The 16,614-nt window shown below is 64.4% G+C and overlaps 9 protein-coding genes across 9 annotated transcripts in view; 5 read left to right on the top strand and 4 right to left on the bottom strand.

The window, feature by feature from the left end:
* Positions 1-164: 164 nt before the first annotated feature.
* F751_0837 (Casein kinase II subunit alpha-1) lies at positions 165-2,094 on the bottom strand (the record flags this gene model as incomplete). The annotated part of the gene is made up of 5 exons (XM_011397656.1): positions 165-348; positions 758-1,350; positions 1,592-1,721; positions 1,860-1,920; positions 2,067-2,094. 5 exons carry the CDS (start codon positions 2,092-2,094, stop codon positions 165-167), a joined length of 996 nt encoding a protein of 331 aa, XP_011395958.1.
* Positions 2,095-2,965: 871 nt separating this feature from the next.
* Positions 2,966-6,610, top strand: F751_0835 (hypothetical protein; the record flags this gene model as incomplete). Its single annotated transcript, XM_011397654.1, has 7 exons — positions 2,966-3,008; positions 3,110-3,342; positions 3,397-3,795; positions 4,417-4,605; positions 4,720-4,915; positions 5,636-6,414; positions 6,566-6,610. The coding sequence occupies 7 exons, from the start codon at positions 2,966-2,968 to the stop codon at positions 6,608-6,610; spliced, it is 1,884 nt and encodes a 627-aa protein (XP_011395956.1).
* On the bottom strand, positions 3,759-4,271 carry F751_0836 (hypothetical protein; the record flags this gene model as incomplete). Its single annotated transcript, XM_011397655.1, has 1 exon — positions 3,759-4,271. One exon carries the CDS (start codon positions 4,269-4,271, stop codon positions 3,759-3,761), a length of 513 nt encoding a protein of 170 aa, XP_011395957.1.
* Positions 6,611-7,106: 496 nt separating the features above from the next.
* F751_0833 (Diphthamide biosynthesis protein 7) lies at positions 7,107-8,313 on the bottom strand (the record flags this gene model as incomplete). Its single annotated transcript, XM_011397652.1, has 3 exons — positions 7,107-7,328; positions 7,566-7,883; positions 8,014-8,313. The coding sequence occupies 3 exons, from the start codon at positions 8,311-8,313 to the stop codon at positions 7,107-7,109; spliced, it is 840 nt and encodes a 279-aa protein (XP_011395954.1).
* F751_0834 (hypothetical protein) lies at positions 7,302-7,511 on the top strand (the record flags this gene model as incomplete). The annotated part of the gene is made up of 1 exon (XM_011397653.1): positions 7,302-7,511. One exon carries the CDS (start codon positions 7,302-7,304, stop codon positions 7,509-7,511), a length of 210 nt encoding a protein of 69 aa, XP_011395955.1.
* Positions 8,314-9,587: 1,274 nt separating the features above from the next.
* Positions 9,588-10,191, top strand: F751_0832 (hypothetical protein; the record flags this gene model as incomplete). The annotated part of the gene is made up of 3 exons (XM_011397651.1): positions 9,588-9,611; positions 9,807-9,980; positions 10,099-10,191. 3 exons carry the CDS (start codon positions 9,588-9,590, stop codon positions 10,189-10,191), a joined length of 291 nt encoding a protein of 96 aa, XP_011395953.1.
* A 2,333-nt stretch (positions 10,192-12,524) lies between these two features.
* F751_0831 (hypothetical protein) lies at positions 12,525-14,251 on the top strand (the record flags this gene model as incomplete). The annotated part of the gene is made up of 4 exons (XM_011397650.1): positions 12,525-12,809; positions 12,988-13,337; positions 13,564-13,901; positions 14,244-14,251. 4 exons carry the CDS (start codon positions 12,525-12,527, stop codon positions 14,249-14,251), a joined length of 981 nt encoding a protein of 326 aa, XP_011395952.1.
* A 143-nt stretch (positions 14,252-14,394) lies between these two features.
* On the bottom strand, positions 14,395-14,782 carry F751_0830 (hypothetical protein; the record flags this gene model as incomplete). Its single annotated transcript, XM_011397649.1, has 2 exons — positions 14,395-14,481; positions 14,603-14,782. 2 exons carry the CDS (start codon positions 14,780-14,782, stop codon positions 14,395-14,397), a joined length of 267 nt encoding a protein of 88 aa, XP_011395951.1.
* A 960-nt stretch (positions 14,783-15,742) lies between these two features.
* F751_0829 (Protein ABCI7, chloroplastic) overlaps positions 15,743-16,614 on the top strand; it is a gene marked incomplete at both ends in the record, with an annotated part of 2,912 nt that continues 2,040 nt past the window's right edge. Inside the window, 3 exons of the mRNA XM_011397648.1 lie at positions 15,743-15,838; positions 15,995-16,291; positions 16,394-16,486. Coding sequence (XP_011395950.1) covers positions 15,743-15,838; positions 15,995-16,291; positions 16,394-16,486 — 486 coding nt within the window. The remainder of the gene's footprint in view (positions 15,839-15,994; positions 16,292-16,393; positions 16,487-16,614) is intronic.

Genomic DNA, 16,614 nt, shown 5'->3' with positions numbered 1-16,614 from the left:
TGCCCCACCGCCGCCCCGTCATGAACAGTTTTGGTGAGCTTGTGCGCCCCTTTTCTCTTCAACCCCCGTGTAGTTCCCCCAGACCCCAGTACGTTCGATGGAGGGGTTGCTTCCAGAGACTGGCAGGGAGCTTACATGCACCTCGGGCGCGCCGGCCAGCGGGGTCACTCCTGGGCGGGTTCGGGGGTGTGGAAGGCTGCGAGGTAGGGGTGAGCCATGGCCTCCTTGGCGGTGAGCCGCTCAGCGTGGTCGTATCGCAGCAGCTTGTCGATGAAGTCCAGGGTGTCTGGCGTGACCAGGTGCTGGTTCTCCGGCGTCACAAACCGGGTCCAGGGCTTGCGGGAGTGCCTGGGTTTTTGGGTGTAGGAAAGGGGGCAGAGCGTGGGTGGTGGATTGATTGGCTGGGCTGTCGCCACCACCCATCACCTCGAGCCTCAGTGCGGCTCCCACCTCTCGCAGCCTCCTCAAATCTCCTTTGCCCCGGTCTCCTCCCTACCTCCCTCCCATCGCCCCCCCCCCGGGTCCAGGGCTTGCGGGAGTGCCTGGGTTTTTGGGTGTAGGAAAGGGGGCAGAGCGTGGGTGGTGGATTGATTGGCTGGGCTGTCGCCACCACCCATCACCTCGAGCCTCAGTGCGGCCCCCCCCTCTCGCAGCCTCCTCAAATCTCCTTTGCCCCGGTCTCCCCCCTCCCCCCCCCCCAACCCCCCCCCCCCCACACACACACACACACTCTTCTTAACTACCCCACTCCGCCCACCTGCCAACCATGGCCTCCAGCTGCGGATCCAGCTCCAGGCCATACTTGGCAAGGTAGCGATAGAAGTCGTCGGTGCCCAGCACCTTGCAGATCTTCACCAGCTGGTCGTAGTTGTCCTGGCCGTAGAAGAAGGGTTCCTTGCGGAAGACCATGCCAGCCAGCATGCAGCCCAGGCTCCACAGGTCCAGCGCATAGTCGTAGTCCTGCAGGTCCACCAGCAGCTCGGGCCCCTTGAAGTAGCGGGACGCCACCCGCACGTTGTACTCCTTGCCCGGGTGGTAGAACTCAGCCAGGCCCCAGTCGATGAGGCGCAGCGCGCGGCGCTCGTGGTCGATCATGATGTTGTGCGGCTTCACGTCGCGATGCATGATGCCGCGGGAGTGGGAGAAGTCCAGCGCGCGCAGGACCTCGTGGATGTAGTACCGGATGTCTGCGTCGCCCAGCGTGGGGTAAAGCACCTTGAAGTCGGTGTTGTTCACGTGCTCAAAGATGAGGGAGGGCGTCTTGGATGCCGCATCGCGCACCACGTCCAGCAGACCGATGATGTTGGTGCCGCCCCGCAGGTTCTGCAGGATCTTGATCTCGCGCTTGATCTGCAGGAGGGTTAAAGGTTGGGTGGGTGGGCAGGGGGGGGCGTGGGGGGGAACTATAAAAGTGGGAGGGGCGGGTGAAGATGGGGGTTTCAAAACGCCGCAGAGATGACTGATGACGAGGGGGGCGAGGAAGGCAGGGGACGGCGGGCCAGACTCCACACTTCACTGGCAGCCAGAGCACTGGGCTGCCACTGCCCAGACAGCATACCCAGGCACGAGTCCATCCAACAGCGCGCCGCACCTTCTTTTTCTTCACGGGCTTGAGGATCTTGATGATGCACGTCTGGTTGGTCTTCACGTTGATCCCCTCAAAAACCTCCGAGTACTTGCCGCGGCCCACCTTCCGGACCACCTCGTAGTCATCCTGGTTCCTGCGGGAGGAGGGGAAGGGTAACTTCAGGCCTTGCGCATGCTGGCTGTTCCTTTTCATGTGCAAATGGGCACATTGCTACTCTTGAGGTCCTTCTCTGCATGAGCCAATCCTCTCAGCCTCCATGCCACCCGCTCACCCCCACTCCACGGTGAGATTCTCGTAGTCCCAGTAGTCCTTGGGGTTTTTAAGGTTCGCATCTGAGGTAGAGAGACGGTACAGATGGGTGGCTGACAACCAGCCGGCCGCTGCACAGCCTTCATGCCTGGAGCCATGCAGTGCCTGCCTCCCTGGCCCCTCGGACATCGTGGGCCCTTCCCACACCGTCAAGCTGTCGAAATCTCACCGGCGTAGACTCGTGCGATGCTGCTCATGGCAGATGTCTCGCCCACGCGCAGCGCTTTCAGCCGGCAAGGCCGTCCAGCTCTACACTCAGGCCGTGTCTGGCGCTGTCGCCTCGATGAGGCGTGGGGGCGATCCTTGACCCTTCCAATGCGGTTTAAATAGGCTTGGAGCTCGCTGTCCCTTTGTTCGAGAACAGTGGCGCCTGTTGCACGCTGCTGTGGGAGGAGGTATGCACGCTGCGCGGCGGGCTGGGCACGCACAGACAGCGCCAGGGTACTTCACCCCAATCTGAATCCAGGGGAATGAAGCTGGCTGTGCGCATGCAGGGTGTGTGTTGAGCCTCCCCGCCCCCTCGTGATGGCCCGATGTCCGGGACGGGACTGCTGAGGAGGTAGGCCGGGCCATTCCTTCCAACCTTCCTTTCCACAGGTCACCGCCACCAAATCCACCATATCCACCCAAGCAATCCCACAGCCAACACCCCTTTTGAAGGTTGTTATTGACTGATAAACTGTCCTAGAGCTGAGCCTGGGAACAATTCGTCTGTGCTTGGCGGTCACCCGGGAAGCTGTAGGCTCCCTGGCTTCCTCACCGTAACTCACTGGGTGGTGAGGCTCCGGCCTGGTGAACAAACACTGTGTGGAACCGCTTATTGAACGTGCCGAAATCCTTGGGGCCACCGCGATGAAAGGCACGGGCAGGGGAACGGGTTGATGGTGGCGTCAAGGGCCTCTCCCGAAAGGAAGCCTGGCAATTCCTTCCACCCCTCCCGGTGGGGAATCAACTCCTGAAAGCTTAGACGTGTACGGTTGAGTGTGCAACCCCCTCCGTGCGCGGAAGTTGTCGCACGCTGCCGCCTTTTGGCGGAGGACCCGCCCAGCCCCTATCTGTCGGCAGGCCATGCAGGCTCTCGCCGTCGTGGCTGCCTCCGCGCAAGGGACAGGTACATGCGTGACACAACCCGGGTGTGTGCATGGTGGTGTCGTCCCGGCTGAGCCACATGCGCCCGTGACCCGTCGGCCCCGGCCCCCCCCCATCTCCCAGTTGGTGCCGTCGAGGAGGCCCCCGCCCCCCGGCCAAAGCGCCCCGCCTCCCCCACCAGCTCCGGCGACGACTCCGGCCGCCCCTCCCGCAAGCGTGTGGACCTCTTTCCCCGCATCCCCCGCGCGGCCCGGTGCGGGGAGTGCGAGAACTGCCTGAACCCCCAGCGCAAGAAGGCCTGCAGCGCGGCAAGGGCCCGCCTGGCGGCGGCGACGCAGGAGGGCGGGGGCGGCGGTGTCACCACCGCCCCCGCCCCCTCCGCCGCCCCGGCCCCACCGCCCCCGGACCAGTTCATCACCTCCCTGCAGACCATCCTGGCCGGCAGCGGCGGCGTTGTGGCGGAGCGCCACGCCACCGCCCTCACCACCCTCCTCTCCCGCGCCGCCTCGCTGGCGCACCGCTCCGCCCTCCTCACCGTGCTCCAGCTCTCCTCCGACGAAGTCCTGGCGGCAGTAGTGCGCGGCGGCGGCGTCGGGCCCCTCGAGCGCTGGCTGGCGGAGGCCGTGGCCGGGGTCAAGCCGCGCGTCGTGGCCAAGCTCCTGGCGGCGCTGGCGCGCATGCCTGTCTCCCTGACCGTGCTGCGGGCCGGCGAGCTGGGCAAGAGCGTGGGCAGGCTGCGCAAGCACCCGGGCTTCGATGCCGGCGTGCAGGCTCAGGCCAAGGCGCTGGTGGCCTCCTGGAAGATGATGGTGGATGCGGCGGGGGGCGCCGCCGCCGAGACAGCCGCACGACCCATGGACAGGTGCGAGTCGCAGCGGGGATTCTGGATTGTGTCTGCTTGGTGGGTTGGGGCGCGGGGGGGCATCCAACGTATTGGCAGCTGGAAACGTTGGATGGAGAGGGAACTGGGATGCAATCCCATGAAGCCCCTCAATGGGATCAGAGGGGCACGGCGCAATCCGGAGCGCCATGAGTGCCGCACTCGACCGAGGGCCTGGGTGTCGTTTGATGTCTGCCATGATGCCCTTGCCAAGGGAGAGGAGCAGATGGAGGGGCGGGGAGACCTGCACCGCCTTACATGAAACCTGTCAATGCCAGGGGCCGGCATGGTGTCTGCGCTGCAGCCAGGCCCCGATGTTTGGGCTGCTCCCCGAGCAGAGGACCCAACTCGCCCATGGTTGTGCCTGCCTCGCTCATGTGCTCTCTTGGCACTGCTGTTTGCCATGCTGGGCGGCTCCAGACTTCAGCCCATTTAAAGCCACTGGACCAGGAATGCCAGAGGGTGCAGACCCCATAATCCTGAAAGGCATCGACCCCAGATATGGCAGACCACCCCCACCCGCTCCCCATCCCGCCCCCCCTGCAGCCAGCCGGCCGTTCACGCCCCTGCGCCCCGACCTGCGCCGCCGGCGGCGCAGTCCAGGCCGCTGCCCAGCCTGGCACCGGCGGCCGCCCCCGTGCCGAAGGCGGAGCCCTCCAGGGAGGGCAGCCCACGTGCACCAGAGGCCACAGACCTGTTTGCCGAGGAGATGGCGCAGCGTGCAGCGCCCGTCAAGAAGGTGGGGAGCGCTGGCTGGGCCATGCAAGGGGTGCAGGGCAGGAGCCAGCCACGCATGTCCGATCCTCAATCTGGCTTGTCCGCATACCGAATTCCCCGTTCTCAAACCATGCAGGCGCCACTGCGGGTGACGACCACCGTGCACGCCGCCACACCGGACGATAGGGGTCCTTCCTCCCCGCCCTCGGCCACCGCGGCGGCGGCTGCAGGGGCCAGCGCCTCGGTGACCTCGACCTCCCGCGTCGGGTCCAGCCCCTTTGATGCTCTGGACTCCCTGGGCAGCGTCAGCAGCCACACCTCGTCCTTCCTGGGTGAGGCGCTGGGTGGTTGGCGCTCAGGACTGGAGGGAAGGGTGCTCCTGGTCTACTAAGAAGGCATGTTCCGTTCACTCTCTGGAGGAGAGAGGGCATCGAAGCTCTGTGAGAACCTGGCCACCAAGCTTGATGCATGAAACAGCACAGTCCCCACCCCTTTGCCGATACCCCGCTTGCGCTCCACACCTACAGACAGCGGGGTGGGCGACCTTCCGCGCGGGGCGTACACGCCCTACACCGCCGCGCAGCGCGCCGCGGCTGCGGCGCAGCGCGTGCCGTCCCCCGAGCCCGCGCCGCGGCGGGCCAAGGCTAAGTCGGTGCGCTGGGTGGAGGAGGACCGCGTGGCGGCGGTGCGCTGGTTCCTGGCCGCCGACCCGCCCGCCGCCGTGCAGCAGGACGCTGACCCCGACGCGGCGCGGGCCGCCCTCGTCGCTGCCGCCGCGGAAGGCACGGAGGCCGCAGCCATCGCCCCCGGCCCCGGCCCCAGCGCGGCCCTCACCTCGGCCCCCGCCGACGCCGCGCCACGCTTCGAGTCCGCCGCGCGGCTCGAGCACCTTTCGGAGGCCAGCGTCCTGCGCGCGCACCGACTGCAGGAGGACGCGGAGCTGGAGGAGATGGCGGAGCGGCTGGCGGGCATGCTACCGGTCATGGCGTGGCGGCCGCCGCCGGGCGTGGCCGCTGCGGCCGCCGCCGCGGCGGCGGGCCAGGGCATCGCAGCGGGGGAGGAGTCGGCAGAGGCCGGCGAGGCGCTCGCGCGGCGCGAGCAGAGCCGCACGGCGCGCGCGCACTACCCGCGGGGCCTGCTGGACTGCCCGGCCTGCGCGGAGGAGCCGGGGGACGGCTGGTCGCGCGGGGAGTGGGAGGCGCGGCACCCGCCCCTCCGCATCCCCCTGTCCGTGGAGGAGGCGGCCGCCGCGGCCGCCGCCACGCGGCAGGCGCCGCCCCAGCAGCAGCAGCCACCGCAGCTGGCCCCGTTTGGCGGCGCGCGGGATCCTCCCATCAGCCAGCGTGACACCTTCCAGAACAGGCCGCCGCAGCAGCAGCAGCACTACCAGGGCGGCGGCACCCCAGCGGGGCACCGCACGCCGCACGGCCAGCCGCCGCCACCGCCGGCGCCACCCCCGCCTCTCAACCTGAATTTCGGGGCGCTGGACCAGCTGCTCCGTGGGATGCGCAGCGGGCCGGCGCTGGACAGCGGGCCGCCGGCGCCGGGCGGCGCAATACGGCATGCCCCGGAGGGCCCTGCGCCCATGGGCTTCCAGGGGCAGGGGTACGGCCATGGCCCTCCCAACATGCAAGCACACCCCCCGGCCGAAAACAGCCGAGGATTTGCGCCGGCAGGGGCCTGGCCCCAGGGCCTCGTTCAGCCGACCCCGGGCCCGCCACCCCCCCGGCCGCCGAGCGAGCCGCTCAGTGGACGGCAGGCACACCGGCAGGGAGGCCACGGGCTGAAGCCGCTGCCCCACGTGCGCTGCAAGTTCTTCTTCGGTCCAAAGGTGGGTGGGTCGATTGGTGTGCAGGCCCGAAGCCTTCTGGGCGCACCAGGAGCGCGGCAGGCGCTGGGTGCCGGGGGGTTGGCAGGCATGCAAGCCCTCCCCGCCGCAGACCCACTCCAATTCCTCCTCTCCACCCTCCCCACGAGCACAGGGTTGCCGCCAGGGAGCAGACTGCCGCTTCTCGCACGTCCCATAGCCTTGAGCTATGCGGCCAACATGATGGCACGGCCAGCCAGGCCAGCTGCCTGGCCTCCCATCAGCTCGGCCCATCCTCTGGCCCGCCTGGTGCCCGCCTTCTCCATGCCCTGTCCTACGGGGCGGCCACAGGTTTTGGAGCCCCGGCCATTGCAGATTCGACCTGGTGTGTCTGCTGTATCCTGTCTGGCTTGCATGGCGGATTTCCTATGGGAGTGTACTACCCCAGCCTTTCCTCAAAGGCCGTCTTTTTCACAGATGTTGCTGGCGCCGTGTTGTCACTGTCCCACTGCTTGTATACAGGAATTGATGTCTGCACATCATGATACAATTGGGTTTGCAAGGAAGGGGTGGGGAAGCCTAGGCAACCCCATGGGCCCCCCCTGGAAGCTGCAGGGCTCCCAGTCATGAGATGCAGCCCTTTCGAGGCTCAGGAAAACAGGGCCTGCAAGGAATTACGACCACCACCTCCTGATCGACAGCAGTGCATGTAGCGGCTATGCCTGGGTCGCAGGCTGCCACACGTGCAGGGCATTGTCGTAGAAGCTGGCCGTCGCCACCGCGAATGGCCCCGCCTGGTCGCCGCCTCGCCGCTGCCAGTCGGCGCCATAGGCCAGCGTCTGTTGGTGCGCATACCGCTCCTCCACCGCCCACTCGCCGCTGCCGGGTCTGAGTCGCAGGACCTGGAAGCCATGCTGCATGCATGCCGCCAGGAGGAGCTGGGGGTCGGTGGGATGCCACCTGAGCCTCCACACACCGCCCCCCGTCGAGATCTGCTGATCCATGGGTGCAGGGAGGTGGAGGTGGATAATTCTGGGCAAGGGACCCCTTTGCCGCATTCCTGGAATGTCATCATGCTGAGCTTAGGAGCAGCTGCATCAGGGCGTCGCGTACGCTTTTAGCGCGACATCCTCCCCTCTATATGCCCATGCCACCCCCGCCAGAGTCCTCTTCACATGGCCCCTCGCCTTGCTCAGAAGCAAGGGCCGGCCCGGCCAGCGCAGGTCCCAGGCGCGGGCAGCTTCATCGTAGCTTCCGGTGGCCACCAGGTGCTCCGTGTGGGTGCTGGGCAGGATGCAGCAGACCCCCGCCCCGTGCTCTCGCCGGTCGGCCCAGGCCGGGCTGGCGGGGGCTCTTTCGTCCCAGGCACGGAGCGCGCAGTCGTCGCCGCCCGTGAAGCACAGCGCTGGCTGCCACGGATCGGCGGCCACCGCCCAGGCCTCCAGGGAGTGCGCGCTCCAGCGCTCCAACGTCGTCAGCCCGGCCGGTGTCGCCTGCGGGCGGGAGGCTCACTGGATGGGCTGCAGGGAGCATGCGACGATTGGGTGCCCGCCTTGGTGGGGTCTGATGCAGGAGAGACCACCCTTCATGACGCCCCACGCCCCGGGTATGTCAGATTGACACCTGGAGCCGTGCAGCGTCGCCGTCGGAGTAGGAGGCCAGCAGCCTCGCTGTGTCAGGGGGCTGGCTGTCACGCCGCCAGTCCACGCAGCATGCCAGCGCATCGGAGTCCGGCTGGGGTGTGCTGGACGCGATGGTGACGAGGTCCTGCCCGGTCAGGCGCAGAGTGCCGTCGCTCAGCGCCATGGCGAGGAGCGGTGTGGAGGAGGAAGAGGGGTGCCAGGCCAAGTCGAACACCCCGGCACAGCGTGCCTCCGCCTCCAGCTGCAGGACCTCGGGGCCTTCTCTACGCACGCGATACATGTATGCATGGCCTGCGCGGAGACCTGATGACTCATCCAGCTGGTAGGTGCCGACCGCGAGCAGGTCGGTGTGTCGGCTCGAGGGACACCAAGCCACCACGTCCGTGTTCTCAGTGAGAGTGGCGGTGGCGAGCGTGCAGGCGGGCATTGGAGCTGGTATCAAGCCCTGTTGCTGTGCTGAAGTAGCTGTATGGGAGGCATATGCGAGCTCTCGTCGCTGAGGTGCTAACCACGACAGCAGTTTGTGGCCTATCCGGGCATCCCTTCTCCTGGACACTTTGAACCCAACGCTGTGGGCAGACCGAGACAAGTTCTCTTGTATGTTGATGGCGCGTGCGCTTTCTACGAGAGGAGGAACCACTAGAGTTGCGGGAGCGGAATTCCGTTGTCGGGAAGGCTAGTCATGTGGCAGATTCTGCCACCAGGGTTATCGAAAATGGAAAATGGAAATTTTCGATTATGTGAATTTCCGGAAACTTTCGAGCTGAAAATCCCGCCATATCGAAAATTTTCGGGCTATATTACATCAGGTGCTTCATGCAGGGGGGAGGGGGGGCGAGGAGGTAAAACGCTTGGCCATATGAGTGTTTAAATCTGCATCAGATAGCATGCTAGCGTCCAGGAGATACTCATCGTGAAAGACCTCACTCAAGGGGCAAGTTTTGTCCAAGGCACGCAGAAAACGGGAGTTGGCACAGATGTATACCAGATCCATTGCACTTCCAATGTAAAGCCTACCCTGTAACGTGCTGTGAACGTATTGGTACCAACTCCAGTTGCATTTTGCGCACGCTGCGCTTATTTCCACACTTGCTCAGCCCGCCCACACCATTCTCACTGTGCGCTGGGTGTGCCTGGTCCTGATGGGCACCTGCCATGTCAGCACGAAATTTCGGAGTCGAATTTCGAGAATGTTATTTTCCCGAAAATCTCGCGCTTTTTTCCTCGAAACCCGCAATTTCGATAACCCTGCTCGAAGGGCCCAGTGCTGAAGAAGGCTGCGGGGCCCAGCCTGTCGATCGCATGTTCAACCTTTTCCATTGAGAAGAACTTCATGATTTGGTCCCAGTTCCTGATGTCGCCGTAGTCATGGATAAGGATATCTTGAACCCTGTGCAGAATGTTGCAGGAGTTCTTAGGCCTGCCCTGCGGCATTTCAGGCACCCCAGGACCCCGCATGTCGGCAGCACAAGGTCGTTGTCAGAGCCCGCCCTCATTGGGATCGTCACAACCGGTAGAAACTCCATACTGGATGAATAGCACATCATTGCAAGAATGTTTGCATGCGTGCGTGTGTGTGTGTGAGGGGGGGGGCGGTGGGGGGGGGGGGCTTGGGGGGGGGGGCTTTCCAGGACGAGGTGGGTCTCAACTGCCCACAACGACGATGACGAAGCTGCCGGCAGCACAAGAGACCCCACACCCCACCCCCACTCTCCTACAACCATAATTTAACACACACACACACACACCCCTCCCTCCTCCCTCCCGCTGCAGCTCCCAGAGATGATCACCCGCAAGATCGACAGCCTGTCGGCCAATACTCAGGCTCTGCTAAGAGGCCAGAACGAGATGCGCAGTGCAAATGCTGAGATCCGCGCCGCACTGGCAGACCTGAACAGGATATTTACCATACGATATGCCGACATTCCAAAACTCACTGACAGACTGGTAGGTCACCCACCACCACCACCACCACCACCACCACACACACACACCTCCTTTTACGAGCAAGCTCCTACAATATATCTCTTTACAGCCTCGCATCAATGCGGCCTCCTTGTTACAGGACTCTGCACTGAAGAGAGTTACCGACCAGAACGCCATTGTGAAGGTGACTGGTGGCTGCATGGCACGGGACATGGGTCCCGTCGGGCATTGACGCGTCTGGGATACGCGCCTCTCCTTGCAAAGGTCCCAGTCGAGGTTGAGGTGCCAGCCGAAATATCTACTACACAGCATGTCTTCACCGCTTGCACACATGCCACGGCAATTGGACTCGCAGAGAGAAAAGGTCCTAGAGTTCTTGTGGCCCTTCTGGATGAAGCATGGACCACTGCTCACTACTCAGCTCGTCCAGACAGACGCATGTGCCACACTGCTCCCTGTCAACCCCACAATTGCCCAGATGACAAAATTGCGGGAACAGGTAAGGCTGCTGCAGTGCAGATCAACTGCTGAGAATTGCGGCCACCACAAATTGACGTTCCTGCAGATCTCTCTGATAATCCGCAGGGACTTCAGGCTGAGCTTCAGGGAGACCACTGAACAGTTTGTTGTTCGGATCCTCAAGGATGCCGTCCATGTTCATCAGGAAGACGTTGGCGATATCGAGACCGTCCCAATTGTGCTAAAGAAGGACACACTCCATGTACCCCAGGGAGTCATTTCACAACTGCAGCGTGGTATGTTGACCCGTGTGCCAATGCGCAAAACCAAAGTCTAAGCTGGTGCTGTCCAACTTGGCATTCGCCAGCAAGAGCCTGCATGCATTCGACCCGGGGGTGGTATGACATCTACACTGGCAACCAGGATTCATTGTGCTGCAGTCCCCCTCTTGCCCCCCCCCCCACCCCCACCCCCACCCGCCCACCCCCCCACCCCTGGCAGGACCAGTGTGGAGGACTGGGGACCTCGTCGAAGAAGATGAGTATGGCTGCCTTCAGTTCAGAGAGTTCCTGTGTGCCAACAAGTACTTCCATCACGGCCTGAAGCGGGCAGACGACCCCGATCGAATCGCCACCATACCCCTAGCCTTTTTGGCTTGGATCGAAATGCTCGTAAGTTACAAGGGCCAGCATGCTCATCCCATGCTCAGACCACTCTTGACACGAGACCCTCAAACGCATGTAGGTTGAAGGGCACATCTTCAATCTTGGCCTTGAGGCGCGCGTCGAGCAGAGATGGAACCAGGAGATAGTGGACCGGAAAATGAGAGAGATCAGGGCCAGACCAGAGTCTATCTACCTGGTCCCATACGAACTATGCTCTCCACCAGGTAGGATGTCTTAGAACTGTTGCGCTGCCTGTGCAACCCAACACAAACACACACGCAACCCCCCCCCACCCCCTTGGGTCATGGGTGACGACCGGTCTGCACATTGCTTGAAGTGCCAACCCTGCATAACATTGCTCCCAACCTGCCGATCTTGCTGTACTTCATGTAGGACTGGAGGATTAGGGCTTGGCACATTTGATGTGGAGCGGAGCTGAAAGGATACCTAAATGCATGGTACAATAGAACCCTAAGCTCCTTGGAATGGCCATTGTTGTCCACAGATGCCTGTACCACGCATGTATTCACTAGCCGATACGATGTATGTACAAAATTGTCTATTGACGTCAATGGACGGCCTGCCAGGCAGGGGCCCCCCCTCTCCCCAGCCGCGGGCCCAGCCGTCTTCCGACGTCGATTTCCCCGAAATAGACGTCGTGCGACGGACTGATGTCTATCGACGTTCGGCTGCATGTGAATGGGTATTCGACGTCGCGCATGTCGAAGGACGTTCCAGAACGACGCGCCATATTAGTAGATGTATATCTACGAAAATGCACATACTATCTGTACACCTCACCAAACAAGGACCCGCACTGTCGTAGGGATCAAAACAGCAAGATGTGGCTCTGCATTACATATGCAAGGTTACTGATGAGCAAATTGAGTCCTCTGGGCGAAGCTGGACCGTGCGGAGCCCACCGTCCAACCGGCTAATCTTCAGCAGGAGTTGGAAAGCGGGACAACGTATAGATAACATGTCCGCTTGTGACACTCGCTGCAATTAAGTAAAACCTTGACCTGAGTGGTCGTGAGAGTCTGCAGCAGCGAGATTATGCTGTTCACTTCAGGCTTTTATTATTTTAGGGAGATGAACCCTTGCCGATGCGGGCAACTCGAGGGCTGAAGAGTCGACCACTGCCCAGGTGTCTCGAGCAGCAGGCAGCCAGAGTTTTCGGGGAGGCGGCATCGTCTCGCACGAGCATCTGCTCCGCCTGAGGTTGATCCCCTGTAAGCTGATGGCCATTCTATCTTGCAAAGGGTGTGCTGCGATGTGGTAGCCCGCAGGCAGAGGAAATGTCGCTGCCTCCAGCCGATCACATCTGGACCCCCCCCCTTGCCACAAGAGCCAACCCCCCAGGGCGCACTCCTGGAGCTCCAGACAGCCCCCAGGGATCCACTTCTGATCACACTCCTTCTGCTCAGGTGTGGTTGCCAACATGAGTGCCCCCTCCAGCATCGCTCACTGGAACGTCAGCTTGGACTGGTCGGAGGAGGAGCAGCGGGCGCTGGAGACCGGCCTGGCCCGCTTCCCGCCCACCCAGGGCAGCCCCCTGGCGCAGTACGTGCGCATCGCCCTGGCGCTTCCACGAAAGTCGGTGCGGGAGGTGGCGCTGCGTGCTCGCTGGACCAAGCAGGCGGCCCTGCTGAAGAAGCGACGCACGGAGGAGCTGGAGAGCGGGGAGAGCGCCGCGAAGCGACCCCTCCTGCACAACCCCCTCCTGGTGGGTGCATGACGCGGCTGCCGCATGCGCCGCATCAACATTTGCATTCCCGACTGCTCTTCCAGGGGGCTGGCCAGGGTTCAAGGGCCAGCTCATCGGTCCCGCCGCGACTCTCCCTTGCCGCCCTACCTCCGATCCCCGGAACCACACGCTCGCATCCCCCCTTGCCATGTCGCAGCAGGTGCCCCAACCCTCCATGCCCAACTGGCCGGGGTCGATGGGGGGCCTGGGCCCAATCATGATGCCCTCCCACCCGGGCCCTGTGCCGGCCAGCGCCGCGCCCGCCCCGCCCCCGGCGCAGGAAAGGGCGACGCCGGCGCCGGGTCCGGGCCGTGGCGGGGCGAGCCTGGGGTCGCTGCTGGAGGCCAACCTGGCCCTGCTCCAGCAGTTCAAGGGCAACATGACTCATTTTCGGGTGCATGACAACACCAGGCTGCTGGTCCAGTTCCGGGACAACATCCTGGCGGTGATCAAGCAGATGGAGAGCATGGACGGCGTGATGGCCCAGATGCCGCAGCTGCCCGTCCGGTACGCGGCTGATGTGTGTGGGGGTCCCGCTGTGGTGGTGCTGGATAGGACCAGGGCGGTTGCCTGGCTCGGTCTGCCTGTGAGGACACCGTACAGCATGTGGTGCTTGATAGAGGTGGCTCTGAGCCAGAGATCCGCTGCTGAGGGTCGCTGTGTCCGGGGCGCCTCCCAGTCCTTGGCTGGCACATAACCCTCAGTGACTCTGCCTCCCTTGGGCTTCGCACAGGTTGAATGTGGACCTGGCCAACAACTTTCTGCCCTCGCAGCCGCTGGGCCTAGTTCCCGCGCTGTCAGACCCCGCCAGCCTGACGCACCCCTCCCCCGCCAGCCTGACGCACCCCTCCCCCGCCAGCGAGGGCCCTGGCATGGTCCCGTTGGGCAACGGCTCAGCCGCCCATGCCCCGCCTGCAAGCGGCGGGGGCGTCGCGATTAAGAGGGAGGCGGAGACGGGGACCCCAAATGGGGTCGCTGGTCTGCAGGCCCGGCCGCGGGTGGAGGCGGTGAAGGCCGAGCCGACCGGCGGCGGGGCTGCACAGCCCACCGCCTTGGCAATGGCAGATGCCGGTGGGGCAGCAGACGCGTCCGGAAGGGGGCTCCCGCCCTTGCCGCCCAGGACGGCCGCCGCTGGTGAGGCCTCCATGCGGGATGCGGGAGCTGGGACGACAACAGGCGAGGCTCACGGCCCGGAGGCGAGAGGTACTGAGGGCGGTGCGGGCGCTGCCAGCCAGCCTGGCGGCCCGGCACGTGCGCCACAGGCCCCATCAGAGGGTTGCTCTGGGACGAGCGGCGGGACGCAGGAGGCGGGGCCGGGGCCGGGGCAGAGCCCCCCTCCTATCCAGCCGCCAAGTTAGGACCGACCCCTGCCCATGTGTATGCCACCAGGCATCCCACGCCCGCCTTGTCCAGATCCCTGACCCCTCATTCTTTATATCATTACGTTTCATGGCGAGGCCCTGCCATGCACAGCTGTGACTTGACGTGCTGACGAGCGAAAGGGGGAGCAGCGGTGGGTCTCGGAATGTCCGAGCACATCTTTGCCGTCAGTGTGGCTGGCTGCTCAGAAGAGTCGGACCTTGAGCACCAGGATGCTGATGATGTTCCAGGCAATGGCAGATGCCGCGATGATGAACAAGAAGTCGCTAATCTGCGAGTCGGAGGGGAGAGTTGGAGTTGGTGAGTGGCAGGGGCCGGAGCTGCACACGCGGGCATCTGCGTGGGTGTGCAGTCGTGGGACCCAACAAACCAACTTGCTGGCCCTGCCTCACCTTGGCCTTGCGATCAAACTTCTCGCGATAGAGGTAGAAGGTTCCATACAGCAGCAACGGGGAGAGCAGGAGGATGATCTGGGTGGGGTTGATGCCGGACGTCAGCTGCCCCAGGTCCGCCAGCTTGCCGCCCGTCACAGGGTCAGCCACCTCCTCGGCCAGGGAGGCTGGCAGTTGCATGAGTGGAGGGAGGGCCCGTGCCGCTGTGAGTCCCCGGCGCCCAGGGTGCTCGGCCTTGGAGAGTGTGGCAGGGTGGCCACTGGGAGGGGAGTGCCTGGGGTCACGGCTGATTACGGGATGCCAGACATGTGCCATGCACACCCATACGATGCCCTGTAGCTAACAACTGCCACAAACCTATGCTGTGTGCATCGGCAGCCGTATGAGGCACACCCACCTACGGATTGGCGAGGTGTGCAGCATGGGTGCGCATGGCAGGCATCTTCCGGCGGCGAGTGCCTGCCCACACGGCCTCACACCGGCATTCATTGCCATCGACATGTTGGAAATGCACAGCAAGTGATCGGGTGTTGTGATATCCTCAGAATGTCCGCAACATAATATTCCGGAGATGTAATCATGTAGATCTAGCTGGGGCACGCCATGCGACGAAATCTTCCATCCCGCGCGCATGAGGCAGGAGTCAACAGCCGATGCATGACATTCCTCAGCCACTCGTGGCATTTACAGAGATCAGTCATGTCAATGCGTGTGCTGAGTAGTGGCGCTCACCAGCATGCAGCCGGGTCGGGCACCAGGCCCAGAGGTGCGCGAGGTCGGGAGTAGGATGTGCTGGCATTATAATCGCGAGGTGCGAGCCTCATCCATGTTACCATCCATACGCAGGAGTATTCTTGGAAGGCCGGGCGCCCGTCCCCGCGACCCAGAGCTCCCGACACAGCCGGTTCAGGTGTTGGCCGGGCGTGTGCCAGGCTTCTGCCGCTGCCGCAGCGGAGAGCACCCTGCCCAAGTCCCCTCCAGCCACGTTTATGGTGGATGTGGCCAGGAGGACCGTGGAGGGGGCAGACACAGTCCCAGCAGAGTGAGTTGGGTCGCGGCGTCTGGCAACGGGGTCTCCTTGTAGATGGTGCCCCTCTGGAGCCCTGGCCCAGGAGCCCGACGCGGTGTCCATCCCAATCCATGCACAGACTCCAGGGCCTGAGGAGGGCCGGGGAGGCGGCGCTGAGCACGATGCGGCTGCCCACCTCCAAGCAGGAGGAGTTCCGCTTCACCGACGTGTCCCGCATCACCGGCGCCCAGCTGGCGGCCCCGCCGGGCGGCGACGCGGCCGCCGCGCTGCGGGCCGCGGCAGACCTCACCCTGACGCGCCCGGCGGCGGTCACCGCGGTGGTCCTGGACGGGGCCCTGCTCCGGCTCGTCCCCGGCCCCGAGGCCCTGCCCCCCGGTGTCTTCGTCGGCGCCTCCCACGACGCCCCCGCCGACGTCCTGGCCTTCAGCCTGGGCATGCAGAGCGGACAGCGCGGCGGCGCCTTTGCCGCCCTGAATGCGGCAAGCGCCGCCGGCGTGCTGGTGGTGCACGTGCCCGCCGGGGTCACGCTGGCCGCGCCCGTCCACGTCGTGCACCTGTCCTCGCCCGGGGGGGGCGTGGGGGACCGCGACCCCGGCGCCGTGCCCATGTCCTCCCCCCGCACCCTGGTGGTGCTGGAGGAGGGCGCGGCGGCCGGCCTGGTGGAGGAGTTTGTCCCGCTGGCGTCGCCGTCGGGCGGGGCGGCCGGCACCGCCTCGCCCGCCGGCGCCGCCGCGCCCTACTACGTCAATGCCGTGCTAGAGGTGGAGCTGGATGACCGCGCGGCGCTGAGTCACGCCTATGTGGCGACGGACGTGGCGGGTGCCAGCCACACCAAGGCCACCTTTGTACACCAGGTGTTTGGAGGATGGCTGAGGGGATGGGGGGACCGTTATCGTGAGGGGATGGGCAGGGAGGCGCCACGCTGCTCTGGTGCAGGCGACAGAGGCCTCCCGACTCCGCGTCCCTTCGCGCCCATGGCATG

Source organism: Auxenochlorella protothecoides (genome assembly GCF_000733215.1).
Source record: "Auxenochlorella protothecoides strain 0710 unplaced genomic scaffold scaffold116, whole genome shotgun sequence".
Lineage (NCBI taxonomy): Eukaryota > Viridiplantae > Chlorophyta > Trebouxiophyceae > Chlorellales > Chlorellaceae > Auxenochlorella > Auxenochlorella protothecoides.
This window is presented reverse-complemented; position numbering and strand designations above follow the sequence as displayed.